The 15,910-nt window shown below is 39.1% G+C and overlaps 1 protein-coding gene across 1 annotated transcript in view; it reads left to right on the top strand.

The window, feature by feature from the left end:
• Positions 1-382: 382 nt before the first annotated feature.
• The window catches only part of SAMTOR (S-adenosylmethionine sensor upstream of mTORC1), a 32,947-nt gene continuing 17,419 nt past the window's right edge, over positions 383-15,910 (top strand). Inside the window, exons 1-2 of the mRNA XM_074903114.1 lie at positions 383-577; positions 13,045-13,186. Of these exons, the coding sequence (XP_074759215.1) occupies positions 412-577; positions 13,045-13,186 (308 nt within the window). The 5' untranslated portion in view covers positions 383-411. The remainder of the gene's footprint in view (positions 578-13,044; positions 13,187-15,910) is intronic.

Genomic DNA, 15,910 nt, shown 5'->3' with positions numbered 1-15,910 from the left:
ATTCACACCCAGATCTTTTGTGGGGGCCCCTGGGGTAGCGCGTGAGGTGCGGTGATGCAGGGGGACACAGCGGAGCCCCCGCTGCAGCGCTGCCCTGGGAGGCGCGCTGCCCCTGCACCCTTGGCGTCGTTCCCACCTCATTTCTCCCACCAGTTTATGAGGCACCGCGGAGTGACCTGCTCCACGTGCGGGGCGTGTGAAGTTCTGCTGGCAATAAGCAGGCCCGCCCGGCCGGGGTGCGGCGGGCCGGGGCCCTGCAGCGGGCACCCCTGGCGGCGGCTGCGGACTCCCCCTCCCGGCCTGCCGCGCGTCCGCGCGCATGCCCGCTCCGCCCGCGCGCGCGCCCCTGCCCCCGCCCGCCGCTCACGCCTCCCCGAGCCGGGCCGCGCGCGGCGGAGCAGCGGTAACACCATGGAGGCCGTTCCACAGCCCCGGCCTCGGCCCGGCGGGGCCGCCGCCGCCACCCCTCTGCCGCCGCCGCCGTCGTCCCCGGAGCAGGAGCGGAAGCTGGAGCAGGAGAAGCTGTCAGGGGTGGTGAAGAGCGTCCACCGGCGGCTGCGCAAGAAGTACCGGGAAGGTAACCGCGGGGGAGGGGGCCGCCCCCTCCGCGCCGCCCAGGCCGGGCCGCCCCGCTCCCCTCGCTGCGGAAGCCGGGCTAGGCCGGGCCAGGGGCCGGGCCGGCGGGGAGCCACCGCGCCGCGGCGGAGGGAAGGGGGAGCCAGCCCCGCGGGGAGCTCCGCGCGCATCGGGGTGTCCCCCCGCGGGCGGCCCGCTCCCCTCAGCTGCAGGCGGAGCGGCGCGGGCCGGCTGGGCCGCGGACCGCTGCCGAGGGGGTGTGTCGGGGGGTTGGCTGGGAGCAGTGGCTGGGAGCCGCTCCGGGCTCGCTTCCTGCTCCTCCCCGGGCGACCAGGGGCGCCGCTGCCCGCAGCCCCGCCGAGGAGCCCCGGTCGGCTCTGCCGAGGTTTTGCCGGTTTCCGTGGGCTCTTAGGAGCGGAGACCCCTTCCTGGCTTGGGAGGGCTCATGGCGCATGTCTAGGAGCTTTTCCCGTGGGATGTAGCAGAGGATTGGTGTGCACGGATAATGCTGCGAGGTGAAAATGTGTGCTTGGCTAAAGGTGTGCTACTCCTCCGGCTGGACGTGGGTCCGTGCGGCCCCACGTTACCGCGCCGGGTGACATTTAACAGCACGTAGCTACAGCGAGGCCTTTCACCACAAGCAGCTTCCAAGTCTACGGCAGTGTTTTCCAAACTGAGGATCGGTAGGAGTGGGGAGGACAGTAGGTCATGAATGCCAGGAGAGATTGAATGGTGATCTGGAAAAGCACGATCTTTTTGAACTGTTGTGCCTCCTGTCTTTCAGCCGTGGAGGGATAGTTCAGGCTGGAGCACTGAGCAAAAGAGTTGGGGAAAAACTGTTACAAAGTAAATTACTCTGAGTCCTTGGAAAATTTACTGTGTCATCAGTATTAACGCCCTTATGCAAGGTTCTTACGGGTGGTATTGGAATGCTTAAAACCTCCCAGAAGTGCTTTCAGATGAGGATGAGTATCAGAGTTGAGATTTCTTTGCTGAAATTTGTAACCTACTCAGGTTGATGATAATGATCTGTTCAATCTTTTTTATGCATAGCTTACAAAGAATTAATCTTCTCAGTCTTTCAGTGAGTCCACAGCTCTTTGCTGACCTGGTGCATACATCAGAAGGACACCTACAAAGTGAGAACCCTTCCTGTTGTAGGCAGAGTTCTTGCCTCTATCTATGTTACTTCTGTTAAAGTAGCAAGGTCATTCTGCTTTCTGGACTTCAGAAGTCTCCATGGGAGCCCATCCATGGAATTTGGGCACAGATGTCTACCTATGTAGACACTGATCAAGAGCCACTGTTTATTTTGGCCTCGGTGAGCCAAAACTGAAGGGAGGATCTCCCTTGTTATCCTGACATTTAGGTGAAAGAACACAGTACATTTTAACAGTGAAATCCTGGCAGGAGAACCCAGCTTTGAGCAGTTCATATTTCTCTGTTACTTCAGAGTGCTTGAAGATTAAGGCAGACAAACATTGGCACTGTTAATTTTTATAAAAAAGTGAGCAATCTCCATAACAACTGAATTTTTTTAGAGAGACTAAATTTCATGGAAGTCTATGTAAGCCTGCTTGTCAGCAAAGTGCAAGTTAGTATGCAAAGGTAAGTTGTGTTTTATCTTTAGTTCAGTGTAATTGGTTAAAGAGCAAATAGTAATCCTAACTTACTTTGTATGTCCTGTAGATCATGTGTCAGTAAAAACTTTACATTGATTTTTCTAGCCACTCTAAATTAGCAACACCGTATGTGTTTACATGAGGAGAGTTAAAATCCAAACAGTTCATCCCATCGTGTCTGTGGAACAAGGTGGGCTCCACCCATTACCTACCCATCCAATAGTAGGTGGTCTTTACTAACGATTAGTAGTTGCAGTGCTTCACATGTTAGGTTGTTTCAACTTCAGAATTTTGTTTTTGGAGTCTTTTCTCCCTACATTTCTCTGTGCTTCTAAAAGCAGACTTGAGAATCTCCTTCCTAAGTGCATTTAATGTCATTCTGAAATTGTTATACTAGTACATGCTTGACATCTGAAGGATCTTTTCTTGGAATTTTTGTTTGTTTTCTAATGCTCAGAGACACTGACTGGCAAAAATCAAAGTTGACAGTTTGCTAAAGAGAAGTGAAAAAGCAACAAATCAGTAATTTCTCAGTACAAATTGAATTATAACTTGGGTATGAAAAAGCAAAGTTAAGAAGTGCATCCTTGCTTATATACTTATAGCTTATTACCCATGGAAAGCCTTCTGGCTCTGCAGTGCAGACATCTACATATGAAGCAGAAACAGAGCTATCTGTATTATTCCAGAATCTTGTATTGTCTTTTTTGTCTTTTTTTTTTTTTTTTAACTCTGCCTCTTCCCATGTTTACTAGGGTTCTATGAAGCTAGTTTCCATTTTGTCTAAATAAGCAAACAGTACTAGAATTGCTGTTGCATGGACATAGGTGTTTTGTCTGTAGATACTTAAATAGAATAGCATATTTTGTTGGTAGAGGAAAAAGCATGTTAGGTATCCTTCTGAAAGCTATATGATTATGTTGCACAGGGTGGTTAAGTCTAAGAAAGTCCCTGGTATTGTAATATGATCTTAATTTACTGTCTTCTGTTAGAAGTGTTGAAGGGAAATAGTTGTGTCCTTGAGACACTGAGATGTTTGTTGATAGAAGTTATACAGGCTTGATTTTAATAAGCTGATTTCTTTGAGAATTCATTTGCCTTGCTGATGTTAGCCCTGAGTTTCAATGAGCAATTGTAAAAGGCAAGACAGTGTATTATCTGACTTGCTTATAACTGGCACCATTGTTATAATTTTGTTTCATTTCCCACAATGGTTCCCCTCTTTTTTTTTTGAAGATGAGCCAGTGGAAAAGTGACAATATGCTTCAAAACTGCAAGCTAACATGTTTCTGAAGAAGTTGCATGCTTGTCAAACTGCAAAAGAGTATTTCTTAACTAGGGATGCATCACAACCATTTTTTTGCAGTTATTAAGGAATTACTAGAGTAAAGTTTAGTCGGCTTCATGTTATCTAGAGGGTTTGATGTTCTTTTTCTCAGTGAAAAACTCTTAAGTTGAGGTTCATCAGAGCTTAATCTTGGCTGTTTTTTTAAATTTCTGCATTTGTTAAACCACTTTTACTTGTAAGTATGGTGGATGGATTTTGTATGTATTTCTGTACTGTGGCTCATGTCATGTAGTCCCAGAGCATGCCAGTGTATGTATGACAAGCATTTGCCATGTTGAAAATGGTTCAGCTTAAACTCTTTTAAGTTTGAATTGAAGTGCATTTTTTTGTTCAACAATTTTAACTTTTTTACTCTGTGATTAATACTTACCTCTTCCTATTTTTGGGATATTACTAAACTAGTATTACTTCTAGTGGGGTTAGTGGGGTTATTTATATTTTTTTCTCCTTTTTCTTCTCAAATTTTTTATTTCCTTCCCTTCCCATTACACCTTCTCTGTCGTTAATTAGTAAATAAAGAAGGGAAGCATGTAATCATAATTGCCATGGAAGATTTGCTATTCTGCGATTGTAGAATACTCTTTTTTTTTTTTTCCACTGTAGATCCTATGGTAATATTATATGTCATATATTTCAAAATGGTTTAATGAAGATTAACAAATGAGTGTGGGTTTTTTAGTGTAAAAAAAAAAAAAAAATAATTTTTAATTAAGGTGATTGGTCCTTGTCCATACTGAGTGAGTGTGTCAACTAAATTAGCTAATCATTAAGAAGTTGTTTCAGACTGTTTTAAGGCAGTGATAGAAACAGAGAAAACATGTCTTGTGGTTCCTAAAAATACACATCACTCATCAGGTTCACCTATAAACTTTGCTTTCATGAAGAAAAATTTCTTAAGTGGAAGCAAAATACACTGAAGTATAACATGTTCACTTAGGAGGGTATCTCATTAGCATAAGATTCATGTTTTTTTGAAGTTTTACTTCTGTTTCCTGTCCAAACAGATTAGTTCAATCTTAATGACCTTGCACACCAGGGTAAAATCCAAAAGCTGAAACGGCTCTTAAGTGCCTGATTATTCACTTACGAGAAACTTTAAGGTTCTGCATGCTTGACACAAGCACTTAGAAAGTACAGAAATTACAGAAATTAGGGTTTTTCGTGAGGCTTGAATTTCTCCTACTAGCCTCTTTACAATATGGGGATGAGGAAAAAACCAATTCTTGCTTTAGTCTCTTGTTGTTGGTTCTGTTGCCTAGTACCGTAGGTGTCCCCAAATTTTACAGGATTTTCCTCTATGCATCTTTTAGGTGGGAGCCATGGGCAGGAGTATATGGTATCGATTGCATATATGCATGTAGGTTGCATATGTTGCATTTGTGCTGATGTCTGTCAAGCCTGACAGACTTGTAAAAACAAATTTAGTGGTTCATAGGGAACTAAGCAGGATCTATTGAACATCTGCTATGTGATATTAGTTTGTTTCCAGTTGCTTGCAGCAGCCAAGTAGCTTTAATTTTTACTGTGATAAAAATCCCTTCCACTGATACAGAGGCAACCTTTTTTAATCAGAGCTTTTTATTACCTTTGTAGTCATGCAGAACTGTATTCATCAGTTGAACATTTTCTGTGCGGCATGACCCTTGGTTATAGATGGTTTTGTACGTTGTCTGGAAACATGATTTACAGGACCCTCTACTTCTCCCTGGAAATCCTGTATTGAATACAAGTAGAAAAAATTTGAGGAGGTATCTGTAAGAGTATTTTAGGAAATATTTTGCTATGTGTTTACTAAAATGTTTAATTTCTCCTTCCATACACCTGTTAAGGCTGTTCAGGCTTAGAATCACACCAAAATGGTATTTGTCCTGATTTAGTTACTGTATCACAGAAGCTGATAGAAGCAGTTCTAGGTGGTAGTTTGATTCCTTAAAAGAAAGATTTGTTGAAACTTCAAAGAAATGGATAATAACTTTATCAAGAGGTTTTTAAAATTCGGAAGAATTTACAGGACCCTGCCTGATGATAATAAGTAGCCTGAGTAGGTGAGTGGTTTAGACATTTGCGTAAGAAGTGTTTTTGTGAAGTTGTTGCTTTATGGTCTCTTCCCCTCTCATGATTTTCATGAAAAACCTTGAGAGAGCTTAAGTTCTTCCTGGTGTGAAACAGGAAACGTTTTGAAATGGTGGCATTTTTCACAGAACAGGAAAACTTTTGTCACTGAACTGTACACGATAAGTTAACATTTGTTACTCCTTTTTGTTAAATATAAGTGGTTTACTGTAGAAATAAGGCTAAGTTTTCAAGATGTCCATTTGTCTTTCCCCACTTGCATTAATTTCTTGGAAGATGGAGACATTTTATAATACTGTTATGTTTTCAAGCAATAGAAACTAAATTCCATTTCATTGAAATTAAAATTGATGCTATTTTATCAGCATTGCTATGATTGCCCTTACAACTTGCACACCACAGTTTTGCAGTGAAACTTCCGTTAGAAATCCTATAATAGTTTACACTTTTGGGAATGTAATCATTGGTATCATTTAGTTAGCTCACAAATTTTGAAAACCCTCTGGCTACAGCACATACTTGCATCCACTGAACAAACAGCTATATGTAACCTCCTTCCCTGCTCTTTTATTACCTTGGTGGGGAAGATGGTGTTCCTTTTGCAGGGTCAGCATAATGAAGTCTGTACCTGTGCCTTATCTGCTTCAGATTTTTTGCTCATGCGTTTGCACAAATCTACCAAACTCAGTAATTTCTGTTAATGTGTTCATCTCTGCATTGGTGGTGGTAAGGTGCAGCACATAGTCCATCCCAGAACGTCAGGCTTTGGGAAGAGGGAGAGGGGTGATAGTTTCCAGTAGAGTAGATCCAATACCCCAGGGCTGTAATTGCTTAAACTGTCTTAAATAGGCTCCCTACTGTTTGTGTGACAGCTATTGGAGATTTATAGCAGGTCAGAGATAAATCATTCTTCAGGGTGATAGAAGCTGACCTCAAGTAAATGCTTTAAATAGCAGATTAATTGTACCCTGGGAGTCTGTTTAGTGTAAACAGATAGGTAATTTACCTGACAGGTCAAATATAAAAATCTACATTTGGTCAAATGTAAAAATCCACATTTGGTTAAATGAATCCTTTCTATGTGAGTAGAAGGGAGGAACATTGCTATTGAGATAGATTGAGAAAATGAGATTCTTGCACTTTTTTTTTTTTAAGATTTTCTTGTGAAATATTTCAGGTAAATCCTAAGAAGTGTAAAGCAAACACTAGTCAGACAAGATAAGAAAAATATTAGCCCTGATTGCTTGAACTTTGTCAAAGTTGAAGTTCGTGTTCTGATTTAGACATGTAAAATTGGAAAAGTGTGGCCAAAAATACCTGATTTTGTGTTTTACAGAAACACTTTACTAAGATGTTCAGTTTCTGCTTTATCTTGTATACAATGAAAGTTGTAAATAGCATAATATTAGCTGATATTTCTCATGTAATTAGTTCATTAATTATTGACACAGTATCCAGACATTTAGTAGTGCAGCTAAATTTCAACTGACAAGTCATTGTTAATGAGGAAATTTTGCCAGATGTTGATGGGAATTTGATTTCAGCCTAGTGAACAGCGTAGGGTTGCTTTTTCCATTTACTGTTTAGAATGTTGTAGAGGCTAGTTTACTTTTTCCAGCAAGTAAGTGAGAGGTGATCTTAAGAGGAAAAAATGAGATGGATTTTTTTTCATTCTGTGGTGCATTGCCATCAGCAACAAAAAAGAGAGCTCAGAGATCTTGCTAGGTGTTGCTATGGCCAGCAACCTGCAGTCTGAAGTTATCCAGCAGTGTCATGGACACTTGTTGATTGTGGAGCTAGGTTTGCTTTTTACAATGAGCAGTTCAAAGAGCTTTATTAATAACTATTGCGCAAATATAAACATGTCACTTTTGCTTCTGTCTTTCATTGTTAGCTAATGTATTTAGCTTATTTTCTCCTCTACCAGAGCCATCAAAGGTGTACATAGAAAGGCAATGTGCTGTTAAATAGAAGCATTGAAAAGGGAGTGGATTGAATCTGGGTTTTTTACATTACCAATTTCTATCAGTATGTAGGTAGCAAAGACTTCAAACCCTTAAGCCCTTCTCTGTTTTGTTTTTTTTGTGGATTTTTTTTTCCAATTACAGCTACTTTGAATTCAGAAAATTGTAGTTTTCCAAAAGGAAACAATGGTTGTTCTAATTCCAGTTTCTTCGAGTGTTAAACTGTTTCTTTTGGAGAGAGTTGGTTAAGATCTAAACCCACATTGCATCTACCTGAAGCTTAAGTGTATGGTGTCGGTTAATTTTTGGGATGCACGATCTTGTTCAGTGATGGAATAAGTATTTTGTAGTTGTTTATTGTCAGATATGACTACACTGTTTTTCTGAAGAGCACCGATGGAATTAAGGAAAATAGTAATTATGGAACCTTTTTCGTGGGTGCAGATAGTACATTTAACTCTGTATGACTTAGCTATTTTATTGCTGATAAAACAGAATTATTGAAATCAATTGTTAGGGGTTTTATCCCTTTCCAAAAAGAAAAATACTGCCTTTAGCAAAACTGAGCTCTGTTTCTTTTATATACAGAGGGTTGTGTTTTGTTTAAAATACCAATTGATATGATTTATTCAGTCAGAAGTTGAAGAATAATTGACTAATTAATTTCTTTTTATTTCATAGGCATACCTTAAATGACAGTTCCATTTAATACTCTATAAAGAAATGTCTTTTTTTTTAATTAAAAAAAAAAGACAAACAAAAAACAGGATGGAAGAAAGCTGGATTTTTGTTCTTAAAAATCGACTGCCTGGAGAGAAGAGTTATGGTGTGGGATTGTCCCACCAAGAATAGCATATCTGGTTGTCTTATGCTGTGCTGGGGACCTTTGGTGAGATCCTGTAAATAAATATAGAATGAGGGGAGTTTTTACTGGCTTGTATGATTCTTTCTTCTTTATTAAAAATGTTTTCAGTTGTTAAAACAGCTAACGTTAGGTCTCTATTGCTGTTACCTACAATGAAAACTATCTTGTAATTAGAGTAATTTAGAAATAATTTCTATGTTCCTGACCTGTTTTCTCTTTTGACAGAATTCAGCAACTGCTTATTACTCTGTGATTGGGTTTGAGGGTATGATTTGGCTATTCCATGGTCAATATTAATGGGGATTTAGAGGGGTTCATCTGTTCTAGGTAAATAGTATTGGATTTTTGTTACTGCATTAGAAAAGGCTGTGTTACAAAGAACCTACAAGTTGGTTAGTCATTTGTTCACTGACAGAATTACTAGAAAGAGGTAACGTTTGGGCTTTTTTGCTTTTAAAGGAATAGTTAATTTTCAAGGTGAAGAGTAGGCAATTTATTTTCTAGGCAATTCTGGATAGAGAGGAGAGCAAACATTAAATTATTTTAAAATAATGTCTCTAGTGATTTGAGAGGTATATGAAACACCTGTTACGGGCCAGTCTTGCCAATTAAACTTTTCAGCTGGACGTTGGCATAACTGGTTCCTTGATGGAGATCTGAGGTGTATGAAGATCTCTGAAGAGTCAGCGCTCAAAACAGGTTTTAAATAGCATAAAAGGAGATCTCCAGGTGCATGGTAAGAGTGTCGAGTAGGCTTAAACCTTGTGTTATGGTATGATTGTGAGTATGAGATGGAAAGTTTAATGCACAAAATCAAATATTAACTTTAAGATGTGATTCAAGATGCAAGACTTTATTATTCCTTTAGATTAGCCTACCACAAACTTCTGTTTAGTTTACAGCATTATTGATCGCTTAGCAGAAGATTGTATTTATCTTATTGCTTTAGCAGCCATTAGTTTTGTGGTGAAACCTTCTTGCATATTTTGCTGCCTTTCTGGTTACGCAAGCAATATTCATAAATAAACGTTTAATTCCACTAGAGTTAATGCAGCATTTGCATGTGGTTTATAATATATTATTTGAAAAATTAATGCACAGTGGATTATAGTGTATTGTTTGAGAAATTTACTATATAGCTCTACTGTGTTCTAGGTAGCAGTTTGAAAGAAAATCTCAACAGGTAAGAAGCATTATTTGCATTTTCAACTCAGTATTGGAGCATGATTCTGGAGAATAGGGGGAAAAAACCCAAAACTCACTACCATGGTACTTTTTCAAGGGAAACTGGACCTCAGACGCTTCTTTGAAAGTCCCTGCACAATGGTGCCAGCGTCTTACAAAAGACCCCTTATCTGCAGTTGTTCTGGAGCTTTCATTTATGGAAGAGCAGACAAATGGGCAGTATTTACAGTTGGTCAACAGATGATGATTAGACAAGAATATGAGAAGTGCTGCTGGAGTATCACTGTATGGTTGCTCACCATTCTGTCTTTCTTAGGAGCTACCGAGTTAGAAATTGCATCTTCAAATTTTTCATGAATCTTCTTCCCTTAGTTTGCCCTGCTGCATGAAACTTTAAGCTTAATTACACATTTTGTGAACTTTTTTTCTTTGAAGCTGTCTTTTTATGCTTTTTCCTGAATGTCTCATACTCATAGAATACCCAGAAGTTGTTCCATAGTTGCCTTTCCTGTCACTTGTGATCTTGTGGAGGTCTGTCATCTCCTGCTTTCATCTGCCTTTTTCTCACCTCTATTTTGGTGGTGTTCATACAGAAGCTGTGCTGTATCTGTCTCACGTTGCCATTTTCTGTATCTCTAGACCTGCTGTACTGCTAAATGAAAACAAACCAGGAGCGCACACAGAATTGACCTGGTATAGGATGTGTGATAGAATTACTTTGTGGTTAATTTTTCACTTTTGTTCTGCATGTCTCTCCAAACATCATTCAGTTTTATTTTCTTGTCAGCCCACTGCCAAGAAGCTGTTACTGTCATAGGCAGCTCTGTTGTAACCCAAAGTTCATGTCCCAGAGTGCTGGTAGTCAGCTCTGGGTCTGTTGCTATATATCTAAATTTAAGATCCCTTATCTATGACCTCTTTTGACCCTCATCTGACTTTGAGAGAGGTGCAAATCTCTGCCTTGTTCAGAAGGAAGTAAGAGAGCAGGATTCAGTGCTGGGAGGCATCGCTATTTCACTGTGAGAAAGGACGGGCTATTTGAGTTAAGAACATCTGGTCTTTGCATATTTCTTCTTCCCCGTCTGTCTTATTGCTTAAGTTTTAAGGAAAAGTGGTATTTGGAAACAGAATAATTGCTTAAGAATAGACCAAATGAAGAGATGGACTAAAAGAAGATGAGTATTAAGCTTAGGATTTTGTATTTGTGATATTTCCCTCAGTAAGTGTTCAATTTACTTTTTTCCTTTCTAATTAGCCATGTATTTAGGCAAACAAAGCTTTATCAACTGGATGTCATTCGAGCATTTCACAGTTGTCTGGAGCATGCAGTAAGGTTCACAAGTATTGTGGCATAGAAACTATGAAAATTTTATCTAAAATGCACCAGAATTAATTGGCTATGGAGAATACATTGTGAACTTAGCTAGTGCTTTCTGACTTGGTGCTGTATAGATTCTGCACTACTAAAGATTTGTAAGAGTTGTGCTTGTTTTGCCCCTTTGTTGGTAGGCCACTGTCTGTACTATTTCTTGCTCTCTTTCCTAAGTTGAGTATGTTCTGTCCTTTGTGATAGCTGTGGAAAAGTGACCCACAGGTTTTAGCAGAAACCCCTGTGGGGGCCTGTCTGTTACTGGGTGTTTCTCTGCTCTAGTGGTCAGTTGGCAACCATGCTCTAGTGCCTTTTCTTATAAAGCATATTTCACTGAACTTGGATCATTTGGGAAATAATGAGGGGTACTGATCAAATATAATACTATTTTTTTTGTCCAGTCTAATAACTTCCTTATGTATGATTGTTGAATATGAAGCAGAATTCAGGATTTCTTGCATAGCTTCCTATTTTGTTAAAACTAAATCATGGCCACTCCCTTCCATTTTAACTGCCATCTCACACAAGGGAGTATAAACACGTAATTTTAAACATGACTCATTTTGATGATTGTACAAGTGTGCTAGATTATTATTTTGAAGAGAAAATTGCTGTGACATCCCTAAACCAAACTTAAATAGGGAGTAACCTGGATGGTTGGTTTAAATCTTAGTATGCAACTATCTATACTTGTCTATCTTATCTAGTCTTGCTGTAAGTGGAGGACAGGTGAGGTGAGGGATTTTTACTTCTTTGCGTACATGAGGAAAAAAATTAAAAGCTTCCCACTGAAAGAAATCTTATTTACTGCTAATTAAAACAGCACATCAAAGAAATGGCTATAAGTGGGTTAGAAACAAAAATCTCTTACTGATATCAGAAGGATGGGTCATACTTTTATGCCTTAGCACACATTAATAGTTAGCTTATGCTTGATACACTTTTAAAATATTTTTGTAACATGAAGGTGCTACCAACACTGGTTCTGGAACTGTGTTATGAAAAGTGTGGTTGTCTGATTCAAGGCTTAAAGTATAGCTCTGCTCTTGAAAACTTGTTAACTATATCAGCTCATAGGTGCAAACTAAGCAGATAATTTTTATTCTACAAATTTATATATATTAGGTATGTGCATACATCTGTAATTAAGAAACGCAAAAGGAATTAATGACGATCATACCAGTGAGCATGTATTTTTCTTTCTTAGGGCAGAAATGTCCTTTTAGTAAGATATACCACGAGTTTGCATGCAGTAGAAATCACAATAGGAATTGTGGCTAGCCACTGCTAGCATTTCTCATGTTTTTGTTTAGCGGTACATTATGTAAGCAAGCTAGGAGAAGTGGATACTTAGCAGCAAAAGAGGGAAAATCATCATGTTTAATTACTTCGAAGTGTCAGAACTTAATCTGCAAGACTACTTTTCAGCAAGGTGAGGAGCATGGAAATAAATCTGTCCCTAGAGATCAGCAGACAAGTTTATCTGTGACTTCCTGACCATAGTTGGTTTGATTCTTCCGTATTTTCCCCTAGAAACTAATTCACTGGGACTTGCTAGATTAAACAGACATCAATGAAGGCTTGAATTCCTTTTCCAGTGTATCCAAAGAAACTCATATGCTGGGTTAAACTTCCTTTTTGGCATTTTTGCACATAATATCCAGAGTATTTGCCATGAACATAAATGCTACTAGGAAACCTTTTAGTCTTTCATTTCTAAACTGTTTGTAATGTTAATGCTCATGCACAAAAACCTGAAAGCAAAACTTTCCAGGGACTTGAATTTCACAGAACAAACTGAACAAAATCAGTATACTGAGAATATTGCTTGTTTCTCAAGTACCTGATAGCCCCTTCTTTCTCCAAAACCTGGAATTCTGTGTTTGACTAGAGAAAGGAAACCTTGTTTTTGTGACAGGCAGGTAAAGTAATCTCTTGGTGTATTAAGTAACTTCTTTTAATTGGAAGATGGGGATTTTGCCATGCAGATTGAGACACTTTGTATCTAATGTGCTGTTTTTCTTTGTTGTTGTTTTGTTTAGTGGGAGACTTTGATAAGATCTGGCGTGAGCACTGTGAGGATGAGGAAACTCTGTGTGAATATGCTGTGGCAATGAAAAACCTTGCAGATAATCACTGGGCAAAAACTTGTGAAGGGGAAGGCCGAATTGAATGGTGTTGCAGGTAAATCTTAATGTATTTGAAAGATGCAATTGCACACTTGCAGTTATTTATAATACAAGGCTTAAATGTTCTTTGCTTTTTTTGCCAGTGTTTAAGATGGTTCTGTAACATGGTAATGATTTATTGCTTCCTAAAACAAATACCTTCTTACAGTTCACACTTACGAAGGAAATAGCTAATGTAGTGTTTTGTTATGAGGTGACACTTTTTAAAAGTATCTTCAACAACCAGTGTGGGTTTTTTTCTTCAAATACTGAAGCTGTTTGCAAGTAAACCTATGGAGTAATTTTCCATACATTTAAACCTAAACTAAGCAAATGCAGTGAGTGTGTAACTCAAGTTTAATTTTCAGGGCTTTGTTTTGATTTGTGTATATAATAGTGTTTGATCTCTAAATGCAAATCTCTGGTGCTTAATTTTCAAGTCTTAATCTTCTCCAACAGACTTTAACCTCTGTGAAACTTGTTTTAAATGGATTTTAAACTTTAAAATTTCTGTAAGTCATAACCCAACAAAAATTAGATGTTTATCCTAATTGTGAAGTTCAGTGTGTTCAGCTAAACTATTTCAATCCTTGAAGAGAATAAACTCCTAAAAGGAGAGAAATGTCAGTCACTTGGGATTCCTGCATACAGTTGGCATCCAAGGCATACCATGGAATCTGTACAGCAGAATAAAACAAAATATTGTTGAAATATAACTGGAAAGAGAATTTATCAGTGATCCTGCCCTTGGGAATTACTTTGGACAAGCAAAAAGTAATCTTGTGTGCCAGTCTCTAAGTCCAGCAGGTGAGTCTTGCAAAGTGCTGAGCAAAAGGCAGCAAAGAACAGCAGATGTAGTATTGTTAAATTTAAATTCATTACATGAGTCCTTTGAGCTCATATATTAAAAAATAAATAAATAAAGGGGGATGTAACTGTGAAACAGTTGATCTAGAGTACATCCTCGTGGCAAATTGAGCTGTTCTGTGGCTTCTGGAAATGGAGCAAGTAATAATGAGCTGGTTTTCTTTTTCCCTACCATAAACTCCTAGGTATTTGAAAACCATGCCTTTACATATCAACCTTTTATCCTTTAGCTTAAAAACCAAAACCAAAAGAAAACACCCCCCCCCCCCCCCAAACTCTAGTTAAGTGTTTCTTTACAGACCTTTTTTTGTACCTGTTTTGTGTATCTTTATCCCAATTACAAGGGAGGTGAATCAGTTGTAAAGAACTGTGCCCAAAAATTGACACAGTGTTCCAATGGCCTTGACAGGGATAAATAAAATAAATATTATTGAGGTTGTAGTAAACTCTTGTTTATGCTGTTGACCTTGTTTGGTGGGTTTTCTGTGTGTTGTTTTTCTTTTTGGTGTGGTTTTTTTTTTATTGGTGTAGCATTGATTTATGCTTACTTGTGATCCCCAGCTGCCCATTTCTTTTTTACAGGCTTCCTCAGCTGCTAGTTGTTTTCCTGTATTTGTGCTATTCATACTCTCATGGAAATGATGATACATGTATTTCTCTTCACTAAATTACGCTCTCTTGAATCATATTGAATTACAATACTGCGATTTCTTGTAGCATCTTCCCTGTCCCAACTTGGCATTGTTCTCAGATGAGTACTGACTGTTCCAATGTTCATGTTATCTCTGAAAAAACTAATTGTACTGGACCCAGGGCAGACTCCCATGGAACATTCCTTGATATTTTCTTACAATTTGTCTGTCAACTAGTATGTGAAACTTACTTCAGTAGTTGTGTGTGCTTTAATTTCAGCTAAACAGTATTCCCATAGCTTGTGACAAGCTTGTCTGTTACCCTGTAGGACAGGATAATGTTACTTATGGACAGGGGAGGATTGGCTGATGGCCTGTGTATTGAAGGTTTTTGACTCTATGTCTCACTTGGCTTCTCTTTGTAGTTCTTACAAGATTTACGAAGTAAACATTTAAGTGTCCATTTTGGGCCTTGCACCATGAACTTGTATTAAGAAGAGAATCCACCTTGTAAAAGACACTGGAATGTTCTGTCTCAATATAAAGCTTCAACTAAATCACGTACCTTTTTCGTTTGCAAAGTCAGGGGTCAGGAGTTTTGCATCAGTAGAAAAAGAGGGGTACTTTTCACTTCAGTGTGTCTCGGATTAAACTGAGGCCTGGATGGCTAGATATCAGAGCATATCAGATAGACTTCGTGTTCTGCAGTTTTTTATTCTCAGAGGGCCAAGAGATGTCCCAGACAGATGGCAGGTCCCACTGTTGTTACTCCTCCTTGTGTCTGGGTGCATAATTGCATGCAAGAGAACTTGACTTGCATGAGACTTCAGTGAAAGCTTTTGCTCAGTGCTTTTAACTGTGTCACCATGACAGCAGAAAGGTAGGTGATGTATTAGATGAAGTTTAAAGAACAGATAGTCTGAGCTTTTTTGTTTTAAGTTGAAAGAAGATCTTTTCAGAGATCTGAATCTGAGAAGTGGTTTTTTTCCACTACTTAAAAAAAAAACAACCCACCTTTTTTTTCTTTCCTTCATTTTCTCTGTATTCTTTTATAAGCTAGCACCTGATAAAGTAAATCAGAGAATACAGAATAACCACTAGAGGAGCCATGTGAACTTCTCAGGATGAAGTATAACAATTTTCTTGCAGGGTTCGCCTTTCAAAACTCTTTCTAGCCATGTAGTAGAAGACAATGGAAAAATGCATTTTCTGACATCAGTTCTAAACCAGATAGACTAAAA

This window comes from Athene noctua, chromosome 3, assembly GCF_965140245.1.
Source record: "Athene noctua chromosome 3, bAthNoc1.hap1.1, whole genome shotgun sequence".
NCBI classification, from domain to species: domain Eukaryota; kingdom Metazoa; phylum Chordata; class Aves; order Strigiformes; family Strigidae; genus Athene; species Athene noctua.
This window is presented reverse-complemented; position numbering and strand designations above follow the sequence as displayed.